The following is a 15,225-nucleotide window of genomic DNA, read 5'->3' as shown; positions in this document are numbered from 1 at the left end:
ATTTCCTTTGTTCAGAGCTTGTGTGGCTACCAGGGACTGATTAATGGTGATATCAACATCCATTGTTCGCTATTGTTACATAATATCCCTAATTTCTCCAAAAATATTGCAGAGTTCATCCTTGACCCAGAATACAAAAGTATGCCAAACAACAAATATCAGCTCTGCCCAGTTTCTCTATGATTGAAGTTACACACACGCACACACGTACACAGAGGCCACTTCGCTATTATATAATAAGACACTGGAGGAAGCACCCAGAGGGAACCCACATGAACACAGGGAGAGCATGCAAACTCCACACAGAAAAAGCCAAGTGGGAAGCGACCCCACAACCTTCTTGCTGTGAGGCAACAGTGCTAACCACGAAGTCACCACCCCGCCTACACAGTAACAATGAACATCATTATCATTATGAAATTCTTTGGCTGTGACCTCCTCAAATTTTGCACAGTAAAATAACACTTTAACACCATTCAAGAATAATAACTACTAATAAAAAATAATAATAAAGCACATAGTAGACAGACAGTATTTAGCATTTACAAGTACTCAATGTCTGTGGTGCAAGAAGATAATGTGTACATGTATATATCCGTTCTGGCATACAGTATATACAAAGGGTACATTTTAGGTAACTGTAGTTTTAAAGTGGGTGTAGAAGGAATAGACTTCAAGGGCGATGGACTTTAAAGGACCAGAAATGTTGGTGAAAGTGCAAAGTTTTTCCCTTTTCAGCAACTGAGTAGCCCAATGGCTTGCAGATAGAAACTGTGCCTGAACCTGCTGGTGTTCCTGTACCGCCGATCTGACCACCCTCTTTTGAGCTTTGCGGTCTGCAGCATTACAACTTCCACACCAGAGAGAATGCTGCAATGATCGGTGCACTGGTAGGATTTGGTGAGTACTCTGAAGTCCATACCAAACCTCCTCAGCTGCCACAGGAAGTAGAGCCACTGTCTTGCAGTGTCCTGTATCCAGTAGATCATTCAGTTTCTGTGCCTTCAGTCTCACTCAGGTTGGGCACCTGACGGGATCTGAATTTCCCGTGTTGTTTTCTTTGTCTTTCTACAGTATATGGGTAAAATGTGTAATGTCAGAGGGTGTACACACCACACTCTGAGCCTGTTTTATGATGTGGCACTAACCAGCGTGTCTCTGCTGGGTGGCGAACAGCGAGAAGATATCTAACCCGTGGTGCTCAATGCGTGGCTCGGTGACAAACGGCCCGTCTCAGCTCAGTTAACATCTGCAGCCCTGAGCTTGTAAATTGTTTATACCACTTCTACCCCCAAACAATCGCAGCTAGACTAACCTTTGAGCACACATTTGCTAATGAATGACGATGGAATGAACATGATTAAGGAATTCCTAGTATTTGGATGACGATCTTGTGTTTATTTCTGCTGATCGTCTACAACACAGGAGGATGAAACTACAGCTTTAACTGACTAAGTCTGTTGAAGTGGATTTAAGTCTTTGTAGACTGCTGTCAAACCAAACGTGAAGGTTAGTGTCGCTATGACCCTGAGCAAAACTTCACTGCAGTTTGAATGAGAGTTCTAACAGTTGCTCACCAAAGTTCTGCTGCAGGTTTTAAAACAAACCGAAGGCTGTTGTAGCTGAACACATCACTCAGAGGACTGCTGCCGCTTCTTAACAGTCCATTTCTATGGTTGATGGGATCTGGAGACATGGTATCTGTGGTGGAGCACAGACAGATGTTGGAGAACTCTATAGCAGCTCTGCTCTCTCTGAGATGTGTTTGCTGAGGAAAAGAGTCCCAGAGGACCCCGGAGTTTATCTTCCATCTCCATCATCAGGGCTTGTGATTGGACAGGCTCCCTTTACCCAAGGTCTGCCTTGTCTGCAGGACAATAAGCAACACCATGTCTGATTAGTTTCAGAGTTCAGTGGTCTTGAACACAGCGTTTGTGTCGGTTGTTGTTGCTCCATATCCCTGTCTGTTTGATGATGGTTGCTCCAGTGTGGTGAAAACAGAAGCCTGCAGGAGTTTGCAGCAGTTTTGGATGCAGTGGATACGGACTTTCCTCAGGCTTCAGTTTGCACACTTGGATCATGTTTTGCTTTTGAGTTTGGAGATTTATATGTCGCTCACTGTTGTGCCAGTGTTACCCTGACAGCCAAAATAATGCTATGTTGTACTAGAACGACCAGCGTGAAACACAGTTTTCAGTATTTTAAATTACTTACAGTTAGTTTCTATCTTTGTGACTGCTGGTTTTCTCTTTGATTGTAATCTGTAAGGTTGGTGACGTGATAAAAATCCAACTATTGGCCTTATTCTAAATAAGACCATGTATTGATTATGGCATTTACGAGGCCTGTGCAAAATCTGCACAGCAGAACTTGCTTGAAAACAATTCAATGACAAATGCTCACAACCTTATTGAAAAAAAAAACAGATAAATGCTCCGCAAGTATGTGCAATGTGGTATTTTAATGACTTACAATCTTTGATATTCAGAGTTTCTGCTTGTGCACACTTTTATTGTCATTCCCAAAGATTTTAACAACAGTATAAAGCTTAAAACACTTAATCACCAATAGGAGTTGGCGACATCTGTCACACTTTTCACATCATGGTTAGCACATACCACACCTCACTTGACAGCATGCACACCTCACTCATGACCTAACACTAGCCCTAACCCCAATAACTCTGCCTGCATTAACTCTCCATGCGTGTTTCAACAAGACAATACAAAACTACTTTCTGCACACATTACAAAGGCATGGCTGTGGAAGAAGAAGGTATGGGTACTGGACTTCCCTGCCTGCAGTCCTAACTTGTCTTCAATAGAGAATATGTGGAGAATTTTGAAACAGAAAACACAGCAATGACGACACCAGTGCTGTTGCACACCTTGCGCGAAGAATGAGACAAAATAAAATAACAACTAAACTAATATCACCTGGCATCCTTAATGCAAAAATGTCTTTTACATGTTGTAAGAAGGAATGAAACACTGCAACGAGTTGAATACTTTAGGATCTTTTCAATGCAGGAATGGATATACAAGGCGGGCCAATAAAATGTTACCACTTTTTGATCGTACACAAGTTCTTGAAATGAGAACTTATTTGAAAATTTTATTTACAGACTTGTAACAGAAGCATCAAATTAACATTTGATACCAAAGGTTTCCCACTTTGTCTCTTGTTTTCTGCACAGTTCAGTAATTGATGACATGTTCAATCCACGCTCCTATTCTTTGGATTACAGCTGCAACACGCACATCGAAGTTTGTGATGACATTGCCACACATCTCAAGAGGGATTCTCCGAATTTCCTGACAGATGTTGGTTTTCAGGGCCTCAGTGGTCTGTGGGTTGTTGTAATTGCCACAAATTAAAAAAAAAAGTGGTAACATTTTATTGGCCCAACCTGTATATTAACAAAGTAAGTCGACCATAGAAAACATGAACTATCTTGGATTCATGCCGTCTTCAGTGAAACCGAAACCAAAGATAATGTAAGAATAAAAGCAGGGGGCATTTTTATGTTGCATTTTCCATTTAGTTCAAACTTTTTCTGACTTGGGATTGTAGTACATTGGTTTCTTCTGTAATGCTGCATCACTCCTCACAAGAATGATGTTTTTTTGTGTGTGTGTGTGTGTGTCATTGCAACATATCTGCCACCGACAAAAAGAGGTTCAGGAGTATGTTGTCTATGGGAAAGCACTCTGACAACATTTGGTTCATAGGGTTGACAGGGTTGCAGCCCCCATCCATAGAATAGCCTTTATCTTAATGAGGAATCGCAACACACAGTCCTGTTGTAAAACAACAATGGCGGGGGAGCAGCTAATGAGGCTATCATGGTGTCGGGAAAGAGCCGTCTGTCCCCACAGGCCCCAGAGAACAGAGCGGGCGAGAGGCTGCAGACAGAGCTTACATTCATTGCATAGGTTTGAAAGCCGGTGCAACCAAAGATGCCAGGATTCATCAGTTAAATTAGATCAAAGTGCAGGCTTTTGAACTGTCTGCAAGCCATTTGTTGGGTTATTTGTGGGAGTGATTTTGTTGTGAGGTAGCAGCCGTGAGATTATATTGTTTGTTTTCCCCCCAAAACCTTTGGGAATTTTTTTATGCATTTAAGCTTGACTGATCAGGCATGATGTGTTGCTGCAACATTTCACTGGTGTTTGTTTCTACTCAGCTGAATGAATTACTGCCAGGTGCATATGAGATTGTTAATATATGAACATATCAACTGCTAAAGACTGTTTATCTATTTAGGATTCATATAAACTATTTGCTGCTGTAATGATGCAGAAATTTAGTCATAATACAGTAATGTTAATTTATGCAGCAGTTTATTGTTCCTGATTTTTGCAAAGCACATATAAAACTTTGGGCAATCTTTCAACTGTCTGATCAATCATCTAAATTAAACCTGTCTTTAATAAATCTTTACAAAATACTTTCCATGCTGTCTGGCCCGACACACGTGTCCTGTTAGAGAGACGTGACATTCAGATCGGCTGCTGTGTGTCCACATGGACTGACGGTCCATTTGTCCAGCCTGTCATAAAAGCGATATATGTTTTTATGTATTTCCACATGAGGACAGCAAGCACACACACGCTCGTGTCTGTCAAAACATGGTACATTTATGCAGCTGTGACGTCCAGGACTAGAGATGTCTCAACAGCTGTTGGCAACCAGGCATGCCTCCATCCATTCAGCGCACAGACCAAGGTGGCACTCTGTGTTCAGATGAGAGGCGCCTTGCCTGTGTGTGTGTGTGTGTGGGGGGGGGGGGGGGGGGGAAATGAAGCACACATGCTATGTGTTGGGGGAGTGGGGGGAAGCACGCGAAACACATGCACATGTGTTGTGGGGGGAGCCAACACTCTGGCGCGCCACATATGTACTTGGCAATTTCACAGTCGTGGCTACACTTAGACAAATTTCACCGCCAGCTCGACAGTGATTGTCTGTTGACTGTTTTCATGCTGACTGTGCGAATGGCCACACATTTTCTAAATGCCAAGCGAGCGGTGTTAGATGTTAGTGTGTGTCAGCTGGAATTTGACCAACACCTGCGTGAGAGGGATCAATGGGCTCTCACAGGGCACACTCTGTCTTTCAGCCGCTTGTGTGTGCAAATAGTTGTAACAGGTGTATGAGGCATTGGAAGCAGCTACAATTTTACATGTATTGCATACGAATCCTGCTTCATGCGCAATTCATTCACAATTCAACCACATTTGTACGATGTGTGAAGGGGCCCTTAGAGGCATTACCTACATAAACAGGCTTGTAAATCAGCAGATCATCAATTTAACAGTGAAATTCAATCTCCTGGCTAAATAATATCTGATCAAGAGGTGTTACATAAAGAGAGAATAGCAGTGAACCTATAACAGAACCCTGATGTCTCCCGTATTTGGCTGTGAAAAAAGGTGTAATGTCATTGATCACAAAACACAGTGACAAGTTGTATCAAAGGCTGCACTTAGAGCCATCAACTGCACCACCAATGTGAAATGTACATCTACAGCCAGCATTGTTGTTCTCTAGTTTCTGACAAATATGCAAGAAGTTTAGAAATTGTTAAATGGGTGGATTTGATGGTAGCATGTGACTTCATTCACTTTTTCCAAAATGTTTGAGTAAAAACAACTGGAAGTAGGTCTGTAACTTGTGTTAGACTACCAATATGTAGACCTGGGTTCCCTTACTGGTCATCATAATTGTTTGTGTTCTTGGACAAGACAGTACATCTGCATTGTCTCAGTCCACCCAGCTGTGAATGGACAGTGACAGTGGTTGGGGAAGTAACCTGCGTCAGACTGCCGTTTTGTTCAGGGGGAGTTGTGGACTTTCATCTACATGCAATGGCATCTGGGAATAAGCGCGGGCACTAATCTCCTTCAGGGCCTATATAGGATTTACTCACTATACCTTGTCAGCAACTCAGGGTGCAAATTGGGTTCCTGAATAAGATGTTTGAACATGAACACAACAGCGGCGAACAATATTCAACAAAGGAGACCAAGTACTTATCAGAAATCCTGAACTAATCTGGATAGCAAGGGTTTTAGAAGACAAGTAGTGCATTTAATACCCATCATTATCTTAGATTCTGTAAGGAAACAATGTCAAATACAGGCAGTAAAAGATTAGAATCTGAGACCACGTTTGATAATTATTTAAACAATTATTAATAATTATTTTTCATATTTAAAAAAAATCCTTAATTTCATCATCTGAAAATTGTGACAGAATGGTGTCTTCAAATGACTTTTTTATGTGTCAGATAAAATTCTGAGATTATATTTATTGTAGTTCAGAATTATAATCTGTTTTAGCATCTGACAGAGCTACTAGGGGAGCTACGACCACTACCTTTGCACCCCCCCCCCCCCCCAGGACTAAACCAAACCAACTTTTTTAGGTTCTTTGGATGACCCCAAAACACAATCAGCATGTTCCAAAAAATAAAAACTGGCCTCAACCCAGTTCTCCAAGATGGCCACCAAAATAAAGTTTTTTTCACTAAAACACCAATGATTTCTGTCTATTGTTTGTTCCTACTATGTATTTTAATGATAAGGGTCTGTCGGCGGCCATTTTGGATTCCATTTTGAATCTTAAACCCATGAATGAATTGAGTTTTGGCACAAATGAGTTTGCTGTGACCTGCAATTGTCTTCCCATTGAATCTCTGTGATATTTAAGTTGTTTATATGTTGTGTAAAAGTGTTTTAGTAAAAAAAAAAAAAACCCTGTTTTGGTGGCCATCTTGGATAACTGGCTTGAGGCCAGTTTTTATTTTTGGGAACATCCTGATTGTGTTTTGGGGTCATCTAGGGAACCTTAAACAGTTGGTTTAGTTTAGTCCTGGGGGGTGGGGGGGTGCAAAGGTAGTGGTCATAGCTCCCCTAGTAAGTGTTTTCATGCTCAGTCAAGCAACCATGTTGTTGTTCACAATGTCTCCTGTCCTCACTCATGCCATATACACCTTCTTTTTTACTTTCCTGCAATCTGCCAAATGTGCAAATGTTCTTATTGTCCACTATGAGACAACTTTCATCTTGACGTTCAGTTATCATCATGTCCATCAGAACACGTTTGAGCATGTGAGTGACTGTCTGAAATGAATGCTTGCAGGTGCTGAGCTGCCCATCTACATTACATCTTGTTTTTTTCTTCTTCTTCTTTTTCTTTTTCTTTGCTCTTTTCCACCTTAGACTCTCACCCATCCCACCCATCTTCCATGTGTGTAAAGCGTGAGCCCCATGAGGCATCCTTTGCTCCCTTCACCCCTTCTTCTCTCATGGACTCCGGTCTAGCCGACATCTTGTCCCACCAGTCCAGCCTCTCTGTAGATGCCTCTACTCCCATCTACCCCGCCCATGTACACGGCTCCTGCTACAGCCAGTATGCCAGCCAGCCCTTTATAGCAGGTACAGCTCCAGCAAATGTCCCTAAGTACAAAAATTCAGCCAAGCTTTTTCAACGTTGTTGATTTGATTTGATTCTGGTTATTGTCCCATCATGCTTTGTGGATATACTGACTCTCATTAACAGTACCTCTCCACCCTGCTTCTCTCCAGCCTTGACCCTTTTCTTGTATCTAACAACAATGCCCTTCTAGCCTCGTGACAAGGGTGCCAGTGAGAGGTCAGGAGGAGGGCAGACTTAAAGCTCTTGCTGGACCCTGCTTTGGACCCCTGTAGTATTTTATCGTGTATGCCCCTTGATCCTGCAAGACCAGCACTGTCATTGTCAATTAGAGCACTGAATGTGGAGAGTTCTCTCACTGGCCTGATGTCTCTGTTACTCCTAAAGCCAGTCTGCTTGGGATGGTGGGGTATTACCTCATTGTTGCTGTGCCTGATGAAGCTTTTAGAGAAAAAATATTTTATTTTTCTTATATAAAAAAAAGGGACATTTTCATCCAGATACAGATGTTTGTGGTAACTTGTGACAGGCTCCAGCATTGCACCATCATGGAGCATAAAAGAAAGCTTAGAAAATCCATAAATGGGTGGATTGGAGGGCATGTGACTTCATTAATTAGTCTCCAGTATTTTAAACCTCTATCACACTGAGTCACGTTTCTACAATGTCAGCAAAAAACTAGGAGGACCCAGCCTGTACACCTTATTAGGAAGCTGGTAGATACAGCAAAGGGTGTTGTCTCCCGGGACATGGCGGATGTGGTTGAAATTTGGACATGTTCAAAATATGCGTGGTGAGGACATGGGTGAATCAGGACACAGTAAGCACTAGTAACAGATGTATTGACCCAGTAATGGCATATTTACAACCTCAAACGTAAAAAGTACAGTGCTCAAAAAGATGATGCTTCGTCCATGCAACACAGTATATATACCAGATTCACAAACACACCTTAAGCCTGGTATGTGCATGGCAATGTGTGAGCAAACAACTGAGTAGAAACATGTTAAATGCTGTGCAAACAAGGAATAGACATAATCAGGACATAGTATGAACCATAAAATGGCATATTTTCCCATTTTTGGGATGCAGTACACTCTTTATGGTCTTTGATTGCGATCGAGCCTTAAAACCTCGTCATACTCAGCCATGTTCCCATTGTGTCCTCAAAAAATGAGTTGGACAAAGTAAGAAGTCATACAAAGTAGTTGGAATGTGGTAGAAACTAATAAGTATGTGTTATGGTCTCCATGGATGGCATGGTTGAACTTTGGACATCTTTAAAAAAATGTAATGAGAACCACTAATCGTGGTTGAATCAGGATGCAATAAAAACACAGTAATGACAGAACTGATGAAGTGAAGCCTTAACTAAAAGCTAGTAGGGGCTTCACTGAGAAGTAATTTTGCTTATGGGAAAGATTCCACGCTATTCTCAGTGAGTTTTCACTGGGTAGTCATTGCGTTTTTGCTATGTCACGATAGTTCTCACTACGAGCTCTCGACGCTTGTGCTATGACCATGGTATGGTATGACCACATTACCTTATTAATACATTCTTTCGGACCTTACCACATCTATGGCATGTTTTGGCCACAAGTTCTCACCATGTTTTTGTCATGTTCAGAGAATTTAGTAGAAATACTGGATCCATTTCTTCACACCATCACTTCTGTTTCACCTGATAACGATCTGTAAAAATAAAACATTTTATATAAGCATAACTGCAAAAAACTATTATGAGCTCCTGAAGGTGAGCTGTCCATGGTTCTGATTGGACATAGAGTCATACTATAAGTGGAACATTTGTCTAAGTGAAAACACACTATCACAAGCTTCTGCTGCAAGTTCCACTGACCCTTCTTGGACTCCCCTGATATCTTTGACAGCATAGTTCATAGCATAGACTCTAGCTGGTTGTTGAATGTAGATGTTGACACAAGAAAACTTGCAACTGAATGGAAAAGTGCAGCACATGGCACAGTATTTATGAGCATTGCACAGATGCAGTAAGAATGTGATAAGTGCATGGTAAGCACATGGTGCGAACTAATTGGTCATAGCAATAACATAAACAGAACACATCAGACACGTGACCATGTGAAGAGAACCTGGCATAGAAGTAGTATGGCTGTAGTATGAACATGTAAGCTGCACATTTTTCGATTTTGACAACATCCCAGCTGTGTTCATTGAAATTTTCATGACACAGTGCAACCTTCACGGTCTTCATGTGAATGTGATGGAGGCCTTACATAACCATGTACATTTTTTGAACAATGAGCACTGTGCTACACTGCTTACAGTTGCTCCTCAGTGCAGATTTTCAGGTTGTTTGCATTGTCAGATTTTATTGTCAAATTGTTTCAGACATACAAAACCATTTCCCCTTTGCATTATATCAGTATAAGTTGAAAGACACTCAAAATTCATGTTAGTGTATACACAGACCTTATGTTGGCTGTGTTCAGTAGGTCACACAGCTAGGTGAGTATGGCATGGCAGGCATCACGTCAATGGTGTCAATTCATCTGTTGCATCAGTGTTGATGTTTTTGCCCAAATAAGGCCCCATTTAGTTCAGCATGCAATTTCTTCCTTTTGAAGCGGACTCCAGAACGGTGGTCTCAAACATGGATGTTGCAAAAGTTTCAGTGTTTTGAGTTTGCCATCATTCAGTTGCACTGTTGACAAAAAGTTTTGTTTTTGTCCCCAGCCACACATTCTATCCATTCTTTAATTCCAGTTTTACTTTCCCATTGTGTTGTATATGCCACTGTGTAATTTGCCCACATATTGAGAAGCATGTTTCTCCCCGCAGTTGCTATCTTAACTTGGTGGGCAGAGCACACTGATGAGCACACAATGTGCCCACTAAATCTATGTTAAACCACAGCTGTTATTATTTTTCATGATCCATCCAGAATCCATACAGCATCAACTAAGCTTCCAGTAGGTGGCAGACATGTCCATGGGATATTACACAGGCAAAACAATGAGTTTGCTTAAATAAGATAGGTGGGAAGAAATAACCAGCCCACTTATCTACATTTTTGCTGTACAAGCTCTATGCTGTTTATCAGTGTTGTGCTTCTGTGAAGTTTATCTCATCAGTGGCATGATTTTACTGACCTATTGCTGAAATATGGTGCGAGATAATCTTATTTGGGTCAGAAGTGTAAACAAGGATTAAAGCTCATTATCAAGAAAATTGTTCAGTCAGATTAAATATAAACTTGGCACCCCTGAGATCTTTAACCCATTTAAACCCAAAAATTAATTTGTCGCTGAAGTGGTTGCTGAGATACAGCAAGGCACCATTCCATCAGGTTGAAGGTCAAAGCAGCCCATGTTCATTTGAATCAAACAGGGTTTCTGTACTAGTGGATGGCATAAGTAATGGAGAGCTTTTTAAACATTAGAAGAGCTGACGCTACATCAATACTGAAATAAAAAAAAAAACACCAAAATGGCAATATTTAGCAGGACTTACCCATCCACCGCCATGACTATTGGAACTACAGTTCTTGCGAGAGCCTCATTGGAATGACAGATATTGATAAAGGTCAAAACCAAGCAGTCACATGCCACCCCTCAGTGAAATTGCTGTCATTTCACCATAGTGTTTTGTTGACATTATGAAAATATTTAACTTTTGCACAAATCTGTAGTCGAACCCGGCTGAGTCATACTGGTGCCAATGTGTCATGCCATGCCACTACTATATACAATCTGAATCAGCTTTAATAATCAAATGTGTACACAGGGGCAAAGAATGTAAGTCGAGATTTATGTTTCCATTTAGTCCCAATGAGAAAATAAGACTGAAATATATCAGAAGTAAAAGTTCATCTTTTCTCTATTTGACCATCTTTTTACCTCCTGTTGTGTTCCTGCAGGTCGAGATATGGCGAGTACAACCTTACCCGGATACCCACCTCATGTCCCGCCCACAGGACAAGGCAGCTACCCCACATCCACGCTTGCTGGAATGGTTCCTGGTAGGTGTCACTACTTCCTTTTTAGCTTCCTGTGTCATCGCTGGAAGAACATAATGATAAAACCGTTGTGCACGAAACACCTACATGGACACTTTCAGAAGGATTGAAGCTCGTTATAGCTTTGTTAGACTGCGGTTAGCGTGCGGTTAGAGTGTGAGGACGAGGACATTAGATGAACTCAATAGGCGATCACCACAATCAGTGGCCGTGAGATAGGACAGTTCCTCTCAGTTACACTCGAGCTCCCAGCGCTCATTACCCTCGACATGTCCACACGGCGCGCTCTCACCATCCTCGTCGATAAACACTGCTTTTGCTCTTCTCTTCGCCTCCCCGGACACCCGGGGCTGCAGAGCGTATCTCTTTCCCCTCTACTTAACCTACAGTTCAGGTTCACAGCAAATAGTTAAGGGTCACAACACAGAGGCGTGGAGGGCCTGTAAATATTTAAATCACTATCTCTCTCAGGGATGAGCTCTGGTTTCACGGCCAACAGCGTGGATGTCTAAGCCGCCAGTGGAGATCTCCTCCAAATGACTGAAAACACAATTCCCTTTATTGTTCTGAGACACGCACCTCGCACGCTGATCAGTAGTCAAAGCAGACGAGCAGTACTTAACCACTAGCATGCGCTGCATGTGGGGAGCACTTTAAAAGGATTGGCGGAAGTAAAAAATGATTCTCAAATCAAATTCTGAAAACTTATTATATTTAGAATATATGTGTCATTCAAACACAAACTGTACACACAGAAATATACACAGAAACCGGGTTGAAGCAGGAGTATTATGATGGTCTAGTATTGCCAAATCAGTTGCTAAAGAGTCATTTTTACATGTCTACGTCATCAAAAGACTTTTTGAGGAAGAGTACTCTCACACATGCCACAATAATGGCAAAAACAGCACTGAAACAGCACTGTCTTCAGTTATTTTGTGACTTTGATGGCCCTCATATGTCTAGCATAAGAATTCATGAAATCCACCATTGACCAGTCAGTTATGCTGCAACCATGAGAAGATTTTTATGGAGGTAGTAGGTAAAGAGGAAGTATTTTGCGGCTTTGCTCGCTTGTCACAATTTGCATTCATCATTAAAGGGTGAAATAAGGTATGTTTTTAGCCCAAATATTCTTGAATGAAGACTGTATTATCCAAGTAGTAATAGTAATAGCAGCAGGATTCTGTCTTTGGGTTCCAAATAAATGTAAACTGCATTTTTTTTTTTTCTGAACCTTCCACATACACAATGCTATTAACACATTCTTGCATAATCTTACTTAAAACAAATACTGCTGGTGGCAGTACTAATTTGCTATAGAGAACACTTACAGTACAAATTTTACAGTGGGTACATATGGCCAACTCTGCAAATCATGTTAAATCAACTCTATAATAGTATAAATGATCTCTGTATGACTTGGTCAACTTACTCACTGCTGAGTCTGTTTTACTCTGTACAATTTACTGTGTACCTATTGGCAGTATTCATACTGTAAATATCTACTAACAATACAGCATCCTTCTTCAGAGGGCAGAGAGAGAGAGAGAGAGAGAGAGAGAGATTCGCAATGTCAGATGCATCCACAACACCAATGATAAATAAACTGATTGGAGCAAATATCTAAGACTGATGCAGGATTGATATATATCAATATTCCCTGTGATTAGCAGGGCAAGAAGAGGATTAATGGAATCAAATTTCCATCAGTAACCCCATAAATACCACAAGTTCAGCTCTTAAATTTTGGATTCTGATAGATAGAGATGAGCACCAGTGAACCTCCTGTTTGGGACCATTTGGGATCTTTTAATGTACTGTAATGTCCCCATAACAAAATAAATAAATAAATAAATAAAGACAGACAGGCCTATAAAGTAGCTTTTGAAGCCTTGTTTTTAAATTGCCAGGTCCTGGTGGCCAACAAGGCCGCGTTTGATTGAATGAGGGAAAAAAAAATGACTTCAAACTAGGTTTGTCAGCATGATTTTGTTGCTGTTTTGAGTGGCCGTGGATTTATAATAGTCTGAAAGTTTCAGAGGAAAGGACTTTACCATTAATGCTAAGGGTAAATTGCTGGCGCACTCACTTAAAACAACTTAAATGATGTCTCATTTTAGAATTTTGTGACGTATGCAACAGAAATAAATATCTGGACTCCTGCTGGGTCTTTAGAGTTCACTCAGTGAGCCGGACCAGCTCTGTGCCCAAGAGGAAGTGAGAGTATCTAATTGCAGCTACGTTTTGTTGTTGTTGTTGTTATTGTTTGTTTTATTTATTTATTTATTTATTTGAATGAATGAACTCCCTCAACGGCATACTTTGGGCTAGACCCTTTACTGTCTGTTTTTAAAACACCTGGTGACCTATAGTAGCTTGATGACAAGGCAGGCATATAAACGGTGCCCCCTTTTAGAAACAATATATAAAATTGTAAAGATGATCAGGATGAAGTACCAACATAAATAAATCTATTCACCTGAAGGAGTGTAGAAAAAAATATCTAAGCTGCCTTGGAGGAAATGCTGTTTGACAGTGTTGTGTGGTATATTAATTGCCATTAATTAATTGCCAGTGCCTTTGGTGATATCCCATTTAATGGTTTTTAAACTCTGCATTCCCCAAAGAACAACGTAATATTTATCAAACAAAATATTCTGGAAACTGTATCAAAATCCATGATTTAGTTGATTTTATTGAAATAACATGATCACACTTATATAGCATTTGTTTTGTATCTGTTTATGTGATAATTGTTGTCTCATTGGAAAACCTTAAATCTTGCTTATGAGTTTTGTTTGATTTGCACAATCAGATGGACAGTCAGTCAGCTCCATTTGAATTCAGTTAATATTTTAGAAATGTTGCCATCATTTTCAGCTTCTCTTAATCTGTTTTTCTTGATTTGGACTATATAGGAGGGGACTTTTCTGGAAACCCTTACTCTCATGCTCAATATACCACATACAATGAAGCCTGGCGGTTCAGCAATCCAGCGTTACTAAGTAAGTAAGATATGCATTTATGAGCAATGATTAATTAAAAAACATTTCTTACATTTTCAATGTGAGCTATATTCAGAGATTTCAAAAACAAACAAACAAAAACTCTTTCATAATGTTTGACCTCATGGATTCCAACGACCTCGTTCTTTTGTTAACTTTCAGGTTCCCCTTATTATTATAGTGCCGCATCCCGTGGCTCCGCACCTCCCACTGCTGCCACTGCCTACGACCGCCACTAGTTACCATGGAGACCAGCTGAAACTGCAGGGCCAGGGCATCGGCCTCCATATTGTCCCCGTCTGAGAAACACTGAGGTCAAAAGGAAGCACGGCGGAAACCTAAAGGAAGCGGGTTACGTGGCATGGAGGAAGGCATCTAACCAGGCGTCGGCGTCACACACTTTGGGGCGAAACGGGCCCGTGGACGCACAGAGCAAAACTCAACTCACATCAACTCCCTCATGGATCTGAGCATTTCCAGAATGACTTTTAAGAGATTATATAAATATATATATTATAAAATATAAATGGAAGAAAAACTGTGTGGAAAAAATGTGGAAAAAATGTTGTGGGTTTTTATTTTTGGTTTCTTTGTTGGCTGTTGTTGGTGTTGTTGTTGTTTTATTCACAGATCCTCTCATTTCTCTTATGAACTGCAGTATTTTCTCCTCTAAAGACTGAAATCTTGGGGAGTTGGGGGAGGGGGTAGTGGCCCCAAAACTCGATGATGCAACGACTTCAACCAGTGGTGTCCGGGGCCCCTTAAATTTAATGAGTTGCT

At 40.9% G+C, this 15,225-nt stretch overlaps 1 protein-coding gene across 7 annotated transcripts in view; it reads left to right on the top strand.

Annotated features, from left to right (window-relative positions):
- The window catches only part of pax2a (paired box 2a), a 71,084-nt gene extending 56,076 nt beyond the window's left edge, over window positions 1-15,008 (top strand). For 2 of the 7 annotated variants that reach the window (XM_034184935.1, XM_034184934.1), the window contains exons 9-12: window positions 7,227-7,442; window positions 11,339-11,440; window positions 14,359-14,445; window positions 14,627-15,008. In XM_034184935.1, coding sequence (XP_034040826.1) covers window positions 7,227-7,442; window positions 11,339-11,440; window positions 14,359-14,445; window positions 14,627-14,748 — 527 coding nt within the window. In that variant the 3' untranslated portion in view covers window positions 14,749-15,008. Of the gene's footprint in view, window positions 1-7,226; window positions 7,443-11,338; window positions 11,441-14,358; window positions 14,446-14,607 lie in introns of all 7 variants that reach the window. The other 5 variants (XM_034184938.1, XM_034184937.1, XM_034184941.1 and 2 more) reach the window with 3 other exon arrangements.
- Window positions 15,009-15,225: the final 217 nt, after the last annotated feature.

The sequence above is a fragment of the Thalassophryne amazonica genome, chromosome 13, assembly GCF_902500255.1.
Source record: "Thalassophryne amazonica chromosome 13, fThaAma1.1, whole genome shotgun sequence".
Taxonomy (NCBI): domain Eukaryota; kingdom Metazoa; phylum Chordata; class Actinopteri; order Batrachoidiformes; family Batrachoididae; genus Thalassophryne; species Thalassophryne amazonica.
The sequence above is the reverse complement of the archived record's forward strand: the minus strand, read 5'-3'. Positions and strand labels throughout refer to the sequence as shown.